Source organism: Danaus plexippus, chromosome 31, assembly GCF_018135715.1.
Source record: "Danaus plexippus chromosome 31, MEX_DaPlex, whole genome shotgun sequence".
Lineage (NCBI taxonomy): Eukaryota > Metazoa > Arthropoda > Insecta > Lepidoptera > Nymphalidae > Danaus > Danaus plexippus.
In genome coordinates this window covers 68,945-88,337 of record NC_083558.1, presented here as the reverse complement: position 1 = coordinate 88,337, position 19,393 = coordinate 68,945, and the positions used below count along the sequence as shown (strand labels likewise).

The following is a 19,393-nucleotide window of genomic DNA, read 5'->3' as shown; positions in this document are numbered from 1 at the left end:
TATAAAAAAAGTACACAGAAAATTTACTAAAACAAATCCTCACATTTAGAAATACCAAGACAGATATTAAATTATATTATTTAATAAATTAAATTAAATAAGATGAACAAACATAAGATATTATAATAGACGTAAACAATAAAAATTGCTAGCAACATCACTTTGACAGTTCCTTCACGTGTTACTTTTGACAGCACAAGTAAGTGCTGTTGAAAATAAAAACAAATTTAAAACAATGGCCAAGTCAATAAGAAGTAAATGGAAGAGAAAATGCAGAGCTATAAAGAGGGAACGATACGCGGTCAAGGAACTCGCCAGATTGAAGAAGATGCTGGGGGTTAAAGAGGAAGAAAAAGTTACAGAGAGTGAGGTTATGGAATCCGATCAAGTTATCTTCTTGGACGCTGGAGAAATAAACAAAAAGAAGAAGAAGAAGAAACAGGAAGAGGCGCCGCCGGAAGTGGAAGAGGACGTCGCCATGAGTTCCGACGACGAGAAAATAGAGGTTTCCGGTGACGACGGCAAGAAAAGAGTGTTCAGCTCAAAAACACTCAAAGATCAGAACGGACAATACCCAGTGTGGCTTCACAAGAGGAAAATAGCGAAACTATGTACGAATAAAGAAAAAATTAAGAGAAAGGCTAAAAGACGGCGACAAAATAAAAAGAAGTGATGACTGGTGATCTGTGTTTCATTTTATACTTAAGCTAGCTCAGTGAGGTGACACGATAAAGTGCGTTAATTATTAAATAAAATTATTTTAATGGCTTCCTTCCAAAAACTTTATTTCATTCATATCCTTTGCATTATTTAAATCAGATTTATGTTCTGAAAATATCTTTTCACATTAACAGAATTAAGTCAAATCTCATTTATGATAAACCGATCCCTGCTCGTATCACATCACCTCCTCTGTTCATTTGATCATTAATCACCAAACATATGAAGTTATATTGTTTTATACGAAATTAAATTCTTATTAATATATGTAAGGATATTATATCCAGATTTCAGAATTTTCATTGACACTCATTTCAATAAACAAACGCTGACGACTGATGTGTGATAATTATACCTTTATCACATTCAATATACGAACCTTAAAGTAATTGTCGCTCAAATGTAATAGATTGTATTCTTGGTGTTACTTGTAAATCCGGATGTAGGGTCCTCAGCTTCGGACAGTGCCCGGCGGAGCTGATAGTTACTATAGATGTAGATAGTTTAAGCGCGCATTTTCATTGGTCGATAAGGCCCGCATTCGGGGTGCGGGAGATTTCTGTAACGCATGCCATAGGGCCCGCAAAGAATTTAGCGTTTTCACTGGTCGTCAGAACCCGCATACGGGGTGCGGGTGATTTCTATAACGCATGCGATAAGGCCCGCATGCGGGGAGCCATTTTCACTGGTCGTTAGAGCCCGCATTTGAAGTGCGAGAGAATTAGGTACCTACAGTTTGGCAGTGGGTTTTGAAATAAGCAGACGTACTCGCCATGGATCAACAATTATTGCTTTGTGGAGCAATTTTGACTGTTTGCGGTGTATTAAAAAAGAAATTAATAACTTCTTTGAAGAAAAAGAAAAAGAGATTTTGGATGCGAAATTTACTTAAAAGTAGAAAGATGCACGGTGCTTCTAATACGTTGTGTGCGAACTTGAATCCGGCATTGGAATGTTATGTAGAAGATCATGATAATTTTTTCAGAATACCTAAAAACTTATTTGACGATTTATTGAGAAAGGTAGAAAAAAGAATTGAAAAAAAAGACACATTATTTCGTGAGGCTCTTCCTGCAAGATTAAAACTTGAGGTCACCTTACATTATTTAGCTACTGGAGATTCTTACAAAAGTTTATATTACTTATTTCGTAAATAAACAGCGTTAATAATATAAATAATGCGCGTAGTATTGATGACGTCTAATAAATGACTGAACGGAGGCGAGTCACCGCATGCTTTGTATCGACCGAGTTATCGACTGACTAGTTTCATTGGTCGCTATCCCGAATGCGGATATCACCCGCACACGTTTAATCGACCGAGTTATCAACCAGTGGATTTCATTGGTTGTTAGCTCGCATGCGGGTACTCCCCGCAATCGGGCTAACTACCGACTTATCGACCAATGAAAATGCGCCTTAAATCCTAATCCAGCCGTGGGATATAAGGACCGGTGTGTTTAACAATTTATATCTTGTATCCTGAGACACGACAGTTGTAACGGTCGAGAGAGGCGACATCTATGTACCATCTACATACCTCAGGACATATGATGCCATTCGACCAGCTCCTGGTGTGTCCTCCACACAGAACCCGAGGTTATAATGCGCGCAACAAATAAAAACGTTGACATTGGCAGAATACTCCATGTCTCTAGTGAGAATGAAGTCATGGCATACAAAAAGTACATAAAGGATATAAAGGACAGGTTTTAATGAAATGACATGTAACTCATTTGTTTCTGTATTTCTTGAAAAAGCCCTAGTAGGGTCTAGGGCTTTGTTTAGTTCCGTAAAAAGTTGTGCTGACTTAATATGGCGAGGCGTCGTAAAGATTAGGGCCATGACGTCACAGCCTTTTGATTATGTCGAAGATCATTGAATTTTTTTCATTAGCTCTCGACGAATCCACTGATATTAGTTCCACAGCTCAACTTCTCATATTTATACGAGGTGTTACTCAAGATTTTGAAGTATTAGAAGAGTTATTCGGAATGTGTTCATTGAAAGGTCAACCAAAAGAGTTGATATGCTCAATGTACTTGTGGATAAGTGTTCAAAAACTGATTTGGACTTAACAAAATTATCGGCAGTTGCGACTGACAGTGCTCCTTCGATGATTGGTGTCAATTCCGGGCTAGTTACTTTGTTGATAAAGCATCTGCAAGAAAAAACATAAACGCTGAAGATCTCACGCAGTTATAACCACCATAGTCGTACACACGAGGAACTTCTAACAGAAGTTCTAACTAAGTCTAATAGAAGTTCTAGCACACTCTGTTCTAAAAAAATTGTAGTTCAAAATGTCATGAAAGTAGTTTCGACTGTAAGTATCATATAACCACGAGGACTCAATCACAGACATCGCAAGCGAATACGGAGATTTACTGTATTACACAGAAGTAAGGTGGCTAAGCCGTGCATTGACACTGGAACGATTTCTAAATTTAATAGAAGAAATCGGAATGTTTTTGGCGGAGAAGCAAAGGGATGTCCCGGAACTTAAAAAACGTGATTGGTTGTGTGATTTGGCTTTTCTAGTTGACATTACAAATCATTTGAATGTCTTAAACACACGGCTTCAAGGCACAAATCATCAGATATCCCAGCTCTACGCTCATGTATCGCCCTTTCAACGCAAGCTGACACTTTTCAGAACCCAATTGAATTCTGGAAATTAAAATCATTTTCCGAATTATAAGAAAATGGCTGAAAAATTCAACAAAACTGCGATTAATTTCAGTTATGTAGAAAAGCTAGATATTTTGATTGAATCTTTTCTTTCACGATTTCAGTTGGACATGCGCCAGAGTCAAAGCAGTTAGAAATTATCGACATTCAAAACGATCAAGATTTACGCAACAAATTCAATGAAGGAGACTTGATGAACTTTTACCGCTGCATTTATAAAAATATGTACGAAAAGTTGCGCATAAACGCTCTGAAATGTGCCAGCTAATTTGGTTTTACCTATTTATGTGAACAAACTTTTTCAATCTATACATATAATAAGACAGTAAAAATCGAATGTCTGTACATTAAATATTTTTCCAATAAACTGATAGGAGTCCATTAGAGAAGAGTCGTAGAAACTACTCAACGGAGTTGAACGCGGTTTTCACAGTTGGATTACATATGATCAGGAGCATTGTCAAAAGTTTATTTTGTCAAAATCGGTTAAGAGAAAAAGAAGTTACGGTCAATTGAAAATTTACTTCAAGCACTGCTTCAACACTTTTAAACACTACAACTTAATATTGATTAGTTATATATGTGAGAGCGAGGGGATCCTCGTGAAACCTTGGCCAGGACCCTAGTCCTTTAAAAGGCTTTCGAGTCTGGGCGTTAAGTACCGATGACGATGGACAGGCTTCCATTTCGAAGCAAAGATAGCCTTTACTCAAAATGATACTTGTTTATTGCTAACAAATTCTTACAATGAATGTCAAGAATTGTATAGCAGAGATTCTACCACTGTGGCTCCTAAGAGCGACCAATGTAGAATGAATTCAGTACGATTATGCTTGGACTTTTATATGGTAAATTCTGTATTACAATTGTGGGTACTTGGAAAAAACTAATCACCTGATGTATTAATAAAATTATTATCATCGGTGAAGTGGGTAGTTTGAAAACAATTACAATGAACGAATACACGAACAGGAATATTTTCGATACGAGAAGGCTGTCGACATATATTATATATTAGTTAATAGTTAATTTGTTATATTAGTTACTAAAAAATACGTTCTAATATATGTTAATCTTAATATTAAAACCTATGAGAGGTAACAAAAATAACAAATAACGCAGTGCGCGCGGGCGCGGTTGAAGCGTTGAACACTGTGCTCGATAGATGGCGTTGATAAAATACGTCATCAACCTAGATCGCGGTGTTAATATTCTCCGTTGTGTAATCACTACCATGCGGTTCGAATGTTCATAGTTGTGTGTTGGTTTTGGTTGTCCATCGTTTGTAATCATTCCTTTTCTGTATGTTATTATTTAAAGTTTGATATATATATGGTTATGCGAAAAGTGACCAAGACGCGGGCGGAGCCGCGGGCAACAGCTAGTACTAAATAATAATTAAACAAAAAGTCGAAACCGCCTTGCTAATGAAAGTTTGGAAGCAGTTTTACGTGTACAGTGATACAAGTAAATTTGAGCGAAACATAACAAAGATCGTAAGCACTATGCAGCGCCACGCTTCAAATCAATAAATTCTTTTCCAATTTTAATAAATTAACTTCAATTCTTTATTGTCTTTAGTTACCCATGCTTCTGGCGGCGGCCCACCATCAGTTCATGATTTGCCCCAGTGGCCTCTAGTCTTAATAAGTCTGTGCAACCATGCGTCAGACGATAACATGGTGATGATTGTGTCAGCGGAGGCCGTGAATATGGATGAAGAGCTTTTTGCGAACCTGAGGAGTTCAACCCAGAGAACATTGGTGACATCAAAAAATGTATCTTCATGCCATTCAGCGATGGACCCAGGTCCTGCATTGGTAAGTTTTACATATCAGATAATATATAACTCTGATCACTCATGCTAGTCAGTATGATTCGTTACTTATCATCACAATTCTCCGGAAATCTAGTTATCTTTTTACGATCCGAAAAAGTTTCAACTGCATGGAACTAGAGCAATGTCTTACTAAACTTAAAAAAAACAATCCTCTCATACAGAATCCTCACAAGCTGACGATTCCAAATATAACTAAAGAATTGACTAGTCACACTTAGCTATTTCTTTTATACTAACACGGTCTAGTGAAAATGACAAAAACATTAACCACAGCTTTGAAAACGTCACTAAAATATAAAAAAAACAATTCGAAAAAATTACGAGTTTGTTTTTAAGGAACTACTTTTACTTTTCTTGTATTGTTTTTTCCTTTTTTATTGTTTTGACCAAGTATCACCTAAACCGGTAGCTACATCCCGTGATGCGTACAAAAAAAATAACTTCAATCACACCAATAAAATATTATGCGAGCTTAATATGATTGGAAATTGCGCATAATTAAACTTTTTGAATAAAATTATAAAAGGCTAGACAAATATTTTAATAAACATAAGTATAAAAAAATATATTCTTGAAAGAGAATGCGTTGTGATTTTTTTTTTTAATTTTGCTTTAAGATTTAAAATGCATGAATTATTATATATTCGTTTTTTCTTGCCTAAATATTCAACAAAAATATATCAATATTTATATTAGAATATTAATCATTCGTCAGAGTAATGTCACACGTCACGAACTCTTAGCTCGAGACCTGAGCCACAGATTTCACTTGTTCTGTGATGTTATTGTAATTCATCCAAAAAAACTCAAATATTTTCATTATTTTTTTACTATAAAAAGAGGTTAAATTGGAACGATGATTTGTTTTTTAAAAAAAAGCAAAATTTATATTTTTGACATCAATATTTCTACTGCAATTAAATCATTGATAGATAGCTCACACTCTTTCGTCGCGACTAACTAACTGCTCGGCCGATGTTTTTGTTTCGGTTGATATTTTTTCCATTATGTAGATGAGGATGTGAAGAGGACATATGTAAGAAGAACTGGGAGAACAGTTCTGTATGTCTGTCTGCCAACGTCCATACCACGTTGAATACACCGGTTCTCGTCCGATCACCGAAGTTAAGCAACGTCGGGCGCGGTCAGTACTTGGATGGGTGACCGCCTGGGAACACCGCGTGATGTTGGCTTTTTGTTCCTCCTATACCTATATTATATATACACAGTATTTGCTACTGTTCTCATTGTTTCATTCGCGGCGTAGCGTAATTCTCACTCATCGTTGGCTGCCGTCTCACCTCCTCCGACACTCTTGTATATTTACTTGTACGGGTGTAAGGGCATTGACCATATCTCTCCGTGTTAGAGTAATTGTTATTGCATTCTCTCAGACAGACTGCATTGAACGACGTCGGAAATTTAAACGATGTGTACCTTTTTGACATGCTCTTCTTTAGCTTCACGTGCATGTATTTATGTATGTTTGTAACCGACTTCTTCTAACTCTATTTTGACCCATTTTAAACGGAGGCAAATTAATAGCTCGTACAAATTATATCAATTTCATCATTAGGATTGCCAGGATCATAATATAATATCATATATCCTTTACATGAGAGTGAAAGAGATAGAGCGTGCTCGCTCAAGCGCTACTGTATTAGTTGGTAAGCTACATAGCTGCATTATCAACTGCCAGAAATCAAAAACTTTTGATAAGGAGAATTTTATATTTAATTTCTAAGTGACTGAGCTAAAGTACCCGTGTCACGCACGTGACTACTGGCGGGATCGACCCGGGAGATGTATTATATGCTTTTTACTACATATCATGCGTGTCTTATATAACTTGCAAAACTTGGATTCTGATTTGGTTAGATTGAAATATTTTCTAGTTCCGCGACACAACTCTCGGTTGATCCCATTCGTAGCCGTGCTTCACTTGCCTATCTTACGAAGTCTTTATACATCATATACACGAGTGACACATATTTATGACTGCTGGCAGGATCAACCGGGGAGATGTGTTCTGGAGTATTAATTCTTATAACTTGCAGCTAACTGCAGAAAGTAAGTTAAAAAGATAAGTCCCACGAAAAAAATACTTCTCACATATTTGCGGTCATAGCCACCGTCGGTGAAGTAGAAGTTGTGACAAGCATATGACAGCGAAGAGAACAGCTTATCCGAGCAACCTTCTCCGCATGTATGGTAGTGTACTAAGCTGTGACTCACTGTAGCCAGGTAAGGACTAACCCCTCCCCGCTCACACCAATGCTAATGAACACTTTTGTACCTGAACGCTTACAACTCGCTGGTATACATAGTCGAGCATCACGTCTCAGCTCGTCAGTACAGTCTGCGGTCAGTGTATAGTGACAGAATCCAATTCAGATCTGGGATGACCGTAATGTTATTGTTATTGCCTAGTTTTGTTAGTAGGCGCGATGTATGTCACGTGATGGGTACTACGGACAGCATAGCTATTTTCTTGATGTATTCAGTCATACCGATAACTAATAGTTATAGTAAATTATATATTGGTGGTTACAACCAGACTACCGTCTAAGGGACGCTGTGATATCATATTTTCATAGGATCGCTAAATCTTGAGCGTTTCCCGAGAAATAAATAAACACTCATTCGTCTACACTAATACTATTTCCATGATTATTACAAATAATTCCTTGATAATGAAACTAATCATACCATAAATCTTATATATATTTGATGACCTTCATTCGATGGGCTTATTCAATTTCCAGGGCGAATTATTAACAAATTCGAAAGTAGCGTATACTTTGTACTTTGAAATTAAGCCACACCTTTAGTTGGAATCGCAGCGATCGTAATCGTGTAGTAATGATTTACTAAGACATTATTAAAATGGCGATCTTAGATACGACTTAACACGATCCTTACTCTTATGTAAAGTTAACATCCAGCGTTCTGTCTTAAACGTGTGCAAAACTAAACATGTCTAGACTCGCAGTCCCAATGGACATGCTGAACAATATATCAGTAGTCGTCTCTTCATTTAAGGAATCTGATAAATCGTGTAATTTTTTTTTAGATCTCACTTTACTGACAATTGAAAAATAAAAATTACTGACCAGGGTGACGCCATTATGTTGTGACCATGATCCAAGACTGATAGAATCAACTACAGGCAGCCTAGGTGGAAAATTTCACGAAACCCATTTCAAGCCCTTGATTATTTCTACTGGGTTTGCCGATGGCTTGGTCTATCCCAAGGCCGCGGCAGTAGGGCCTTCAATTTTAAATTATTTGTCTTTGACCGCTTGAGGCACTGACCTAGAGCGGCGTCGAAAATCTAAGTCCCTACTCAAAGAAGCTAGTATTGAAGCTTCTCGCAGACCTGTAAGATCATCAGCAGCTTCCCTGACTGAATGGAATGCTTTCCGATAGATAAAATTTGAAACTGTCAACTGGAGGCAATATTCTTTAGAAGTTACTTTAAAAGAGTTGTATCAAATCAGTCACAGGAAAATACAAAGCTTAGCTGTCAAGCCATTTGGATTGTATTCCATAAATCAAATTGTTATTAAAGTAAATTACTGTATTCCAATAATTTAATTTTTCTTGGACACATTATAGCAACGTCATAATATTTACGACCAGGTGATAACAAACACGTCACTCAAGATGGATCCCGGATGTCAACATGGAACAATAATAGAGTTTTAACTACCAATAAAACTTACCTATTGTTTTTCCTTAAGACATCCGGAATCAGGTATTGTTTTTCCTTAAGACATCCGGAATCAGGTAATTTCTACCTGGTTCATCTCGAGTATGTATAATGAAGTAAGAATTATCAATTTGTTAAAATGTACAAGTTTCCTCCCGCCAAATTCACATTAGAGGGCAGCACTTGCACCGGAAGGGAGTGAAAACGCTCTCCTCCACCGTCCAGTCTCCTCTCTCTACCTAACCAAATTTGAAACGAACCTGCCAAGGCTGCCTCCGACGGACGTTCTAAGAATGAATTGATATTAGTTCTGGACAAACCCAAGTGTTTTAGTAGGTTGTAGAGACATTTAGCTGTAATACCCTTCGCTGCCACTTCTACCGCGTACAAATCTACAACGAACCTATTTCGAGTGAGTTCGTTTGTGAGCTCGTAATATTTGTTGACCTTGAAGGTATGGTCTTTGGGGATGTTGGTTTCCTGAGGAATCGTAAGCTATATCATCACAACGCGCTTTAAAATTCGGAAATACATAAATATGTCTGGTCTGGAGGCCGCAGCACAAATATCCTCGGGGATTTTGTATTGTTTTTCATACGTATCCATCATTATAGTCCAATCCGGTGCCGCTTTCAGGATAGTTTAGATTGACGTTTGATTTTATTGCCCTAGTGCCGTCTCTCACACAACCTATTGATCGCTCGTGTATGGTCGCTCCTCTCCGCGCTCCGGATACCGAACGACTGAGCGCTTCAGTTCTGATTTCCAGAACCCTATCGTGACGACGCGAGTGTTGTCCGCTATCCAGGAGCACCTCACATCCCACCAGCAAATGCTTAGCAGTTCCAGTTATATATATATGTATATAAGATTCTCGCAAGTTCACCTTCGAAGAAATCTGTATTTTGGAATGTTTCTGTCTTTTTTATATTACTTTACATTATTCCCGTCGATTTTATTATTTCCAGCCACCGTGAGGCCATCAAAGTAACACAATATACATTATATACTCGTATACGGGAAATATAGTTTTATGTGTAACGTTAAAAAGAAATAATCAGAGCTATCAACCACATGCACTGCCAACGATCGTAATAAAATGTTTTGCGACATGAATTTCGTTCTTAAAATAGTGATTTTTCAATGTGAGTGCTGTTTTATATTCTAGATACTAGCGCAATATGTCTCCTTGAAAAATAAAAATCACATTAAAATGTAAGGTTTATAATTGAGAATGGTAATCCTCTTTGTAGACAAAATGTTAGGTGTGTCGAGAAATTAAAAGCACGTCACATGTTGAGATCCGACACTTCCGCGAGTATTCATTTAAATAAAACTAATACTTTTAGGATTTTATTTACCTTAGTTACTTTACAGCAGCCGTGATCACGGGCAGACGAGATGACGAAATAATAAAATAACCGTTGTCAATGCGAAAAAATATTAGTTTTATTTATACGTCACATATTACGTGACTCCTGCTGTATAAAATAAGTGTAACAAGGGAAATAATTATGTTTTCAGCTTTAACGATACCCACAACAAGAGGACTGGATAATGATAACAACAAGTTGGCGCCCGAAGACGTTAAAATAGATGTCTTCATCGATCGCTTACTGAAATCTAACAATTTTGATCGCTTGGTGGAAACGATCGCTGAAAAAATAGCTCAGAGGATAGGCCACTGTGATAAAGTAAAGCAGAGAGTGGAACTTAAAGAAACCGGTCAAGATCCTATTAAGAGAAGAGCACACAAACGAAAAGACGCCGAGGAAAATACATCAGTCACAGAAAACAAGCTCATGTTGAAATACAAGCTGTTCACAAAAACCTTTGACAGTGACAGCAGACGTTCAGGAAGCGAGAGCCGGCATCGCGGCTTGTTGTTAGACTTTAATTAAACAATTACACAAAAAATATTTTTTCAACTTTATTTTTAACAAATATCCATAGAAAAAAACATTTCTACTTGCTTACATTAACTTTAGAACCGTCACATGATAATTTAGAGCTCTCATGAAGTCAATGAAATAAAACATTAATCCATACTAATATTATAAATGCGAAAGTAACTCTGTCTGTCTCTCTGTCTGTTACTCAATCACGCCTAAACTACTGAACCAATTTGCACGAAATTTGGTATGGAGATATTTTGATATCCGAGAAAGGACATAGGCTACTTTTTAGCCCGGGAAAATAACGCATTCCCATGGGAAAATTCAGACGGGCCGATCGCTTTTACGCCTAAACTACTGAAAGGATTTAAATGAAATTTGGTAAGGAGATAGTTTGAGACTTAAGAAAGGACATGAGTTACTTTTGACCGCGGGAAAACAACGTATTCCCATGGGAAAAATTACTTTTCTGGCCAAGGAAGGATAAACAAAAAACATCGTATATAGAAATGTATTACAGTAGCCTTTCTTCTTCTTAAAATGTATTAACCAAACCTATGACAATCACACTTAGTATGCGCTCATCCCATCTCGGCACAATTCAAAGGTTTTTTCATACTAATATACAAAAAAAACTATCAAATGCAGACGAAGTCACGGGTAAAAACTATATATAACTAATTCTGAAATTTACGCGAATAAAGTCGCGGGCAAAAACTAGTCTAAATTAAAAACCTAATACGTTTGGATTAATGAAAAGGTTACGTGTGTTATATGTAATAATTAATTGATCTCATTGTCAAAGAAAAACAGGTTACAATTACTTTTCCCTGCTAATTACACAGCCACATTAAGCACGCGATTAACATACATATTGCGTCTGTTGACAGCGTCTTCTGTGCACTGTGCTAGTTAAAACGTATGACAGAGCACGCGGGGCCTGCCGCGTGTCACTGCAGTGTAAAACATATTGTATCCACCCTCAAACAAATTAATAAATAAATAAATAGTGAAACTTCTACTTCGCGTAGACGAGCTGTAGTCGCTCGTAGCCTTTGCGTTCTGATCAGAGACTCCTCTCTCCAGTTGTACAATAGCGTCCGTTGTAGTCAGTGATGGAGTGAGCACGCATCCCCCCGGTCTCTACTCCGCTCACTTGCATGCGCGAATACGCGCTTCATGCGCGCGCTTGTATCATCCAATCAAATGGAACAATCAGCGTCTCCGGCGCCGATTATAATGCTCGTTCCTCAGAGGCGCTTCGCCTGCGCGTGTAAAATACACCGGGTGCTATACTTTATTAACGGATCACAAGTAACAGGACCGACTGACAGTCGTACTCACCTCGTCTGCCCGTGATCAGGGTTGCTGCAAAGGAACCGAATTGACGGGTTGATGTAGTTATAAAATAATAAAAATCGCGTAGAATCAAAAAAACATAACTAAGTTTTTCAAATTTAATAATATGTTTTGGCTATGAGAGTAAGACGCCGTGCCGGGAGCTCTCGAATCCTTTTCATTGACTTTATATTCCCGGCCGTAACAACATATCCCGGGGCATATATTCTGAGTATTGTTCCATTCTGCGACTTTATACAAGATCACCCTGAATTTCCATCAACGTTTAAATATCGCTAAGCATAAGAACCCCTCAGAAGTAAATCTGATATTAATTATGTAATGTCGGAGTCAATGTGTGTGGCTCAATGGTTCGAAATAGTTTTTAAAATATAAATTTCTTAGATGTCATTTATATTGGAATCTGGGACACAACCTTATTTTTCTAAAGCGATCTCAGGGTTTCGGCCCCGAACCGTTTTTTTGACATGGGTTCCGTTTTCCGGCCCTAAAATAAATGTTTGATAAAAGCCACCCAGATAGCTGGACTATGGGACAAACAACCCTAGACTCGATCGGACATTCGGTAGCCGAGATCACCTCTGTTCCTGAATGACCCGGCTCGGCGGTATAGCGCACCCTGAGCTGAACGCAAGTCGACGACACGCGGTTTGTTAGGCGGTAGTCTCCATGGCAACACTATTTAACAATCCATTCAATGCTTCACGGAGGGCTGCCGCACCTGTCACCTTTCTCATATTCAGCGTCAACAATCCATGTCTGATACATTTTTCGTCCACAGCGCGGCGGCTTGTTTTAATAAATCAGAAAGCAATTTTAATTTTTATTAGTTTGTGGGAGAGACCAAAAAGGTTTTAGTTTTTTGTTTACATGTTCGCTTCTAGTGGGCGAGACTGGTACTGTAACACAAGAATAAGAATTGTCTCGGAGCAGAGAACACATCTAGGAATATTAAAAAGTGAATTAATAAATATAAACATTATCTTTGTTCCGAGACACATCCGGTAGAAATTGAAAATAAGTGCTTTGCTACAGTCTATTACAAAATCATCCCAGACCATTATTGGAACATACTTATTTCTGAATCTAAAACACTTCATCGGCGATACTGAGTAACAACTATTTACCTAACAGTTATAAATGTCTTTTTAAAAACAGGATCAGATATGTATTCTAAAAACAGGATTCTTTTTAAGTTAAGAGATTTTAGATATGTGGGCTTGTTAGGAAATGTTACGAACATTATTCATAAAAATATCAAACAAAAGGCGTCCGTGCGAAGGTCCCTGAGGAACAACAGGCCTTGCAGCACATCATTACAATTTACAGTAAATTCAATGTAGGCTACCTCTTCAACTCTTAATGTAAAGGAAGGCTCTACACGACATGTTATTAAGCCTATCTTTCTTACTTTCAAAGCTTGATTGCGTCCGAAGGTTTCCTATAATCTGAATACATCCGCCTCACCTGACATGGGATCCGCGTTCAATAACACGACAAGTATAGATTTGACAGATCGTATTTTCAGGTATATATATCATTGAATTATTCTACGTTTATATTAGAAGAAAAGAACATCAAAGGTTTTTTTACAGAATATTTATTGTTCGTAAAGCTCGCTCTTCCTTCACAGTTTATCTTGAGGCGTAACCGTGTGAAGCCAATGCGTGTGTATGTACTCTGTACTCGTAGTTAAGTTCAAACTAAATCGTAACAACGACCGCACATGTGTTAACACTTTCCTTGAAAATTCATCTCAAAACAACCTCAATCGAGACAACATTATGGTCACAGTCGAGTCGGATCAAGTTTGAAGTCATTGGATAAAGAGTCGCCGGAGAAAACTACAGCCACAGCGAGAAGGAAGCTTGGAAGGAAGCTGATTGAAGACTTGTATCAGAAGTGGCTTGTATCAGAAGTGGCTTGTATCAGAATTGAAAAGAAAGGTACAGTAGGAATACAAATCACAGCTGCCAAGGATCGAGCAGCATCTAGCAAACCAGCTACTCTGCCAGGGTTAGAGTTGTCCAGAGCTTTACTTGTGTCTCGACTACTGAAACAAATGAAAACATGAATGATTCCACAATTATTGTTCCTTCCTGGCTGCTCGGTGATCCGAAGAGATGGCAGTATTTGTACGAAATCTGGTTGCACAAATATTGAATAACATAACATTAAACTAATTTGCTGGAATTAACTGGTTCTACGTTCAAGCAAGCGACAGTCCAGCTGATGTAGCGTCAAGAGGAGACCACGATTTAGATTTGTAAGATGGTAAATAGTGGAAGGGTCCCAGAGAGATAAGACTGAAACAATAATATTCAGTAAACACAACAACCTAACCAAAAATCTAGAACGAAGAGAAGTTATACAAATAAATTTGAAGATATATAGAAGTCGACAGTCTAGAATCTCGATCATAAGTTTAATAGCTTTTAAACGAAACGAATATTTGTCGGATAAACTACGCGTGCTTTATTTTTGTAAAGACGTTTCGGCTGCTTTTCAGCAACCGTGATCACGGGCAGACGAGATGTGAAGTTTTAATGGCTTTACAGGTAATTTAAAATAACTAACTTATAGTAAGAGATTTCTGAAGGGTCAAAAAAATTGGAAAAAAGACATAAACATAACTACGCAAGAGATAGATGAAGCCCTCAGGATGAGTTTCAGAATAACACAAATAGAAAGCGTCAATAAAGAGGTTTTGGAGGTGGTAGAGCCTAGCTGTGGTCAAGTTACTGCAGCTCAAACATGGGCTGGCTCAACCTGGGAAGTACCGCCCTCTCATAGAAGATCGGCGTGAAGTAGTCTTAAGGAAGCGTTTCGTCCGATGAGTGAGAGAGCTGCTTGGTTGTCCCCTTTAGCAAAAAAAAAGTTACACACACAAAGCAGGAAGCGGACCGAGTTAGTAAATTAAAATTACTGAAGCCCTTCAGGCGATAGTGAAAATATTCTCAGGGTGGGCGACAGATTACAACGCGCAGATACAGAACAAGAGCTGAAAAATACATTAATATTAGGCGGTCACAATAATTTATCGAAACTTATAGTAAAGGAAGCACATCTAACGGCACTTCACGGAGGAATTCAGACGATGTCATATTTAAGAACTAAATTTTGGATAGACAAAGCAAAACATTTGATAAAAAACTGTATTCGAAAATATTTAATATGCGCCAAACATGTTCTTCTTCTCTACTCTGTGAGATTGACTCTTGCCTAAACTCCAGGCCGCTAAGTCCAATAGAAGTTGTGGATACAGATAAGCTGAAGCCGCTCACACGAGCTCACCTGATCACTCTTTGATTGATGAAGCTCCAGTCGCTATCCCACAACCAACTCTTCAAGTTGCACCAATTAGCAATTAGTCTCGTTGGAAGCAATCGTATTTGTCGCGCCGACATGACTTGTCGTATAAGAAACATTCATTTTCGTGTTTTTTTTGTTATCTTGTAGGAATAAAAGTCATAAGAAACCATTACAATTGTTTTCAAATTATCGATCGATAATACTTAGTTTTTGTAGTACCCTCAATTGTTATACAGAATTTACCATTTAAAAGTCCAAACATAATCGTACTCCTAGGAGCCACAGTGGTAGAATCTCTCTTCACAATTCTAGACATTCATTGTAAGAATTTTTTAACAGTAAAAACAAGTATCATTTTCAGTAAAGGCTATCTATTCCTCTAAATGGAAATCCGTCCTTCGTCATCGGACCTGAACGCCCAGATTCGAAGTATTTTTTATGAAGTAGGATCTTGAACTCAGTTAAACGGGGATCCCCTGTCTCTCACATATAAAATATATATTTTTATGTATAAATAACAGAGTCTATGACGTTTGCATATATCTTTGTGAACGTATCTTGTAATTTATTTTTGTTGTATGTTTAATTTTTGATGTTCAGATTTCTCAAAGGACTTCTATATGGTCCTTGGATGGGCGGTATGTAGATAATAATAGATGTTGCGGATGCGTTGTCCACCTTAATTGTGAGTGAGGGAGAGGAAAGGGTGGGAAATTCATCAGAAAAAACCGCAGCCTTTAAAGGCTACTTTACACCGGTGTTCTGTAAGAGTGTAGTACCCCGGTCTAGCCAGCCCATGTTCGAGCTGTAGTAACTTGACCAGAGCTAGGCTCTGCCACTTGTAAATTTGCTCAAACTTTTAATGAAATCACTAAAAATAAGCAATGAATTGATAATACATTTAAATTGACACGCTGAGGACATTTCATGAAATGACTCCACAAAATCCGAGTGATATGAAGAGAATTTAGTATTCATTCAACAAACATAAACACGTTGTACATCTGCACAAAACAAAATTTTGAGATGAAATAAATTTTTGAAGATGTTTTGTCGATTTTTGTGTACAACTTGAAAAAACCGTAATAGTTACAATTTTGACAGCAGAGGGACATCACTATCATCTGTCTATCAAATATCTTTGTCATTAACGTAATATTAAATTATTAATTATTATATCCAAAGTAGGCTTCACCACGAGTTTACAGACATTTCATGTACCAATTCCTTAATATTTTAAGGATATCATCGTGGGATACCTTAGGAAAGACTACTTATAAGTTAAAATAAGCAACAATGTCTATGAAATAGACAATAAAAGACTGTTTATTAAAATTAATATATTTTGTGAACGTGCACACAAACTTTGGTTTTTGTCATATCAAAACGAAACACATAGCCATAGTCAGTATTCAAAAACAGGGTCATACTGGAAGTGGGCTCGGTTGCCCTGAATTTAAAAAAATATACATTTATTATCTATCGGTATATCTACATATATCTATGAGTATCTATGATTCAATCTATAGTTACATCTATATAAAACTGGGAACTTGAGTTCCAGACATTTGTACATGGATTTCAAATCACATATCGGTCAACAAAGCTTCTTGTATAACTCTCTCCTCTTCAACGACCAGATAGAATGTTTTCATTTACACTAACTTACAATACATACTTTAAGCTCACAATACAATATAAATGTTGACTTAACACTCATTAAATATAAAGTTCAAGCAAATGTTTTGCCGTCGACCCACTAAGAAGCTTCTCATGACTTTTTGCCACCAACAATGTACCAACACTTCATATATAGATTCTTTGAGAGTAATGCCTGCATATAAATCTCTCCTGGCTCTGGTTGCTGCGAGTCGTCTTGTGAACTTCAAAGCATCACAAAGCAATACATAAATATTACAACATCACGTTTACTAAATAATAAATGACTAATTTTATGTTTAACATGACTCAATATGATAAAATCGTCGGTACAAAGTATACAAGCTGGTCTGGGTAGTGAAGGCTATACGCTCTGTAAACATAGCTGTAAAATGTATTCAAAAAGCTTTGACAATCAACACAATAAATCCATTAGGTTTCTATGAGAGTCCTCGGAGCGGACGGCTCACGGTGATCTGATAACAAGCATCGTAATACTTTAATGTAACTTAGAGCTACAAGTCTATTAGATAGATCTTAAGTCCTACAACGTTAGCAACACGACATACAATACAATGGCCGCCTGAGCAATGTTGAAGAGATCAGAGTAAGCCGGTCATCTGGACTGTTCCTTGGCCGCTGTCGTCAACGCCTGACCCATCAACACCCTTTCGCCAGATTTGAACTCAAATTTAAAATCAGCGGGAGCTTCGAACAATAATATAATTGTACTGCCCATATTGAACTGGCCGAATAGTTCGCCTTTCTTATAGTCTGTGTGTATTTCCAACTCTTCGATTCGATTTCGTTTACCTTTCGTGTTCGTTCTCAATTCCGGATCGCTGTATATCTCAATGGAACCTACATTAGTGGCTCCGACGGCGGTCATACTGAAGAAGCCATGCTTCCACTCACCGACGTACACGGCACGTTCGTTCATTGTAAACAGACCTGGTATTAACTTGGCCATCCATGGATTCACAGACAGAAGCTTTCCAGAGAAGTGTCTCCTGAAACTGGACGACCAATCACAAGGGGAGTGGAACCGGTGATAGTCTCCGGGAGCTAAATATATAATACACTGATGTAAAATGTTCTCCTTGTTCTTCAACAGGGACTCGTAATAGTTACTATTAGACCTAGACCACTTGTTTTCACCAAGGAACTCCTCCAGGCTGTACGTGACTCCCTTCACTTGTTCTATCTTGTCCGTGTCAGCCGGCCCGCAGTTTAACACGACACCGTCGCAAGGAGAGATACAGTACGCGGGAGATACGTACCTGGCGCCTTCTCTCAGAGACCGTGTGAAGAACGCCGACAAGCTCTTGTAGTAAGAGAGGTCGGTGACGGCGGCATCGTTGAGATTCACGTTAAACATCTTCACGTACGTGCCGTACACGAAGCTCCTAATCGATGTCGGCAGCTCCCAGGCCGCGAGTCGTCCCCATAGGCGACTCGTTATTCGGAACGGGAACATTTCGTAAAACTTGATTTCCACCCTGGACACCTCGTAGTTCACACTCGACCGTATGTAACACCAACCTACGTATATGACGCTGCCTAGAGGCACCCATCGCGTAAATATCGCCCTCAGATTCATCCATTTCGTTTTTTGCAACTGATTGTTAGTGACGCTCTTTGTCTGGTTGTGGACCTGCCTGAACGGCTTGTGGGGTTTCACACGCCTGAACATCGGGTTCATGACTGGAAGGCAGCTCCGAATGCGCGTGGGCGGGAACATCTTGCATTCGGACACCTCCCGATCAAATAATAATATTTATTTTAACAAGATTGGCGTATTAAACTAACCAGCCGCACGAACAATAAAATTAGTGCGTTCTGAAAATTGAATTAATCAGAGTTTATCTGTCACGTGATAACGCTAACAAGAACGTTGATTAATAAATAAAATTAAACAGTTTTTTTTATTAAAAGATTTTTATTAACTCATTAAAGTTAAATGATAATTGTTTTCATAAAAATATCAGTGTCCCCATTACAAACGTCGAGATTCCAAATATCAATTCATATATTTTTCTTATTTCTTTATAAAAATATGTTTAATATTTTTTACACTTAGGTATTAACCTTTCCATATTATTTATTAATTTATATTTACAAATCTCTCATCATTATATATACAAAACTATGAACTCTGATGTAAAATGGTAAAAAAATAAGACTCTCTCTTAAACGTTGAAGATT

At 37.7% G+C, this 19,393-nt stretch overlaps 3 protein-coding genes and 1 non-coding gene across 4 annotated transcripts; 3 read left to right on the top strand and 1 right to left on the bottom strand.

The window, feature by feature from the left end:
- Positions 1-158: 158 nt before the first annotated feature.
- On the top strand, positions 159-681 carry LOC116778354 (protein LLP homolog). The gene has a single exon (XM_032672335.2). The coding sequence runs from the start codon at positions 236-238 to the stop codon at positions 671-673; it is 438 nt and encodes a 145-aa protein (XP_032528226.1). The 5' UTR covers positions 159-235; the 3' UTR covers positions 674-681.
- A 5,644-nt stretch (positions 682-6,325) lies between these two features.
- LOC116778565 (5S ribosomal RNA) lies at positions 6,326-6,444 on the top strand. Its single transcript, XR_004354133.1, has one exon. It is a non-coding gene; the product is annotated as a 5S ribosomal RNA (ribosomal RNA).
- Positions 6,445-9,704: 3,260 nt separating this feature from the next.
- Positions 9,705-10,901, top strand: LOC116778458 (uncharacterized). Its single transcript, XM_032672467.2, has 2 exons — positions 9,705-10,108; positions 10,488-10,901. Exons 1-2 carry the CDS (start codon positions 10,063-10,065, stop codon positions 10,862-10,864), a joined length of 423 nt encoding a protein of 140 aa, XP_032528358.2. The 5' UTR covers positions 9,705-10,062; the 3' UTR covers positions 10,865-10,901.
- Positions 10,902-16,854: 5,953 nt separating this feature from the next.
- LOC116778398 (phosphatidylserine decarboxylase proenzyme, mitochondrial) lies at positions 16,855-19,061 on the bottom strand. The gene has a single exon (XM_032672393.2). The coding sequence runs from the start codon at positions 18,927-18,929 to the stop codon at positions 17,805-17,807; it is 1,125 nt and encodes a 374-aa protein (XP_032528284.1). The 5' UTR covers positions 18,930-19,061; the 3' UTR covers positions 16,855-17,804.
- Between the last annotated feature and the right edge of the window lie 332 nt (positions 19,062-19,393).

What these genes read in the sequence shown, in the direction of transcription:
- LOC116778354 (XM_032672335.2), top strand. Translation starts at nt 236, where the DNA reads ATGGCCAAGTCAATAAGAAGTAAATGGAAGAGAAAATGCAGAGCTATA.
- LOC116778458 (XM_032672467.2), top strand. Translation starts at nt 10,063, where the DNA reads ATGTTTTGCGACATGAATTTCGTTCTTAAAATAGTGATTTTTCAAT. An exon ending in TAAAATAGTGATTTTTCAAT is followed by an intron (nt 10,109 to 10,487) that starts GTGAGTGCTGTT and finishes TTATGTTTTCAG; the next exon opens with CTTTAACGATACCCACAACA.
- LOC116778398 (XM_032672393.2), bottom strand. Translation starts at nt 18,929, where the DNA reads ATGTTCCCGCCCACGCGCATTCGGAGCTGCCTTCCAGTCATGAACCCG.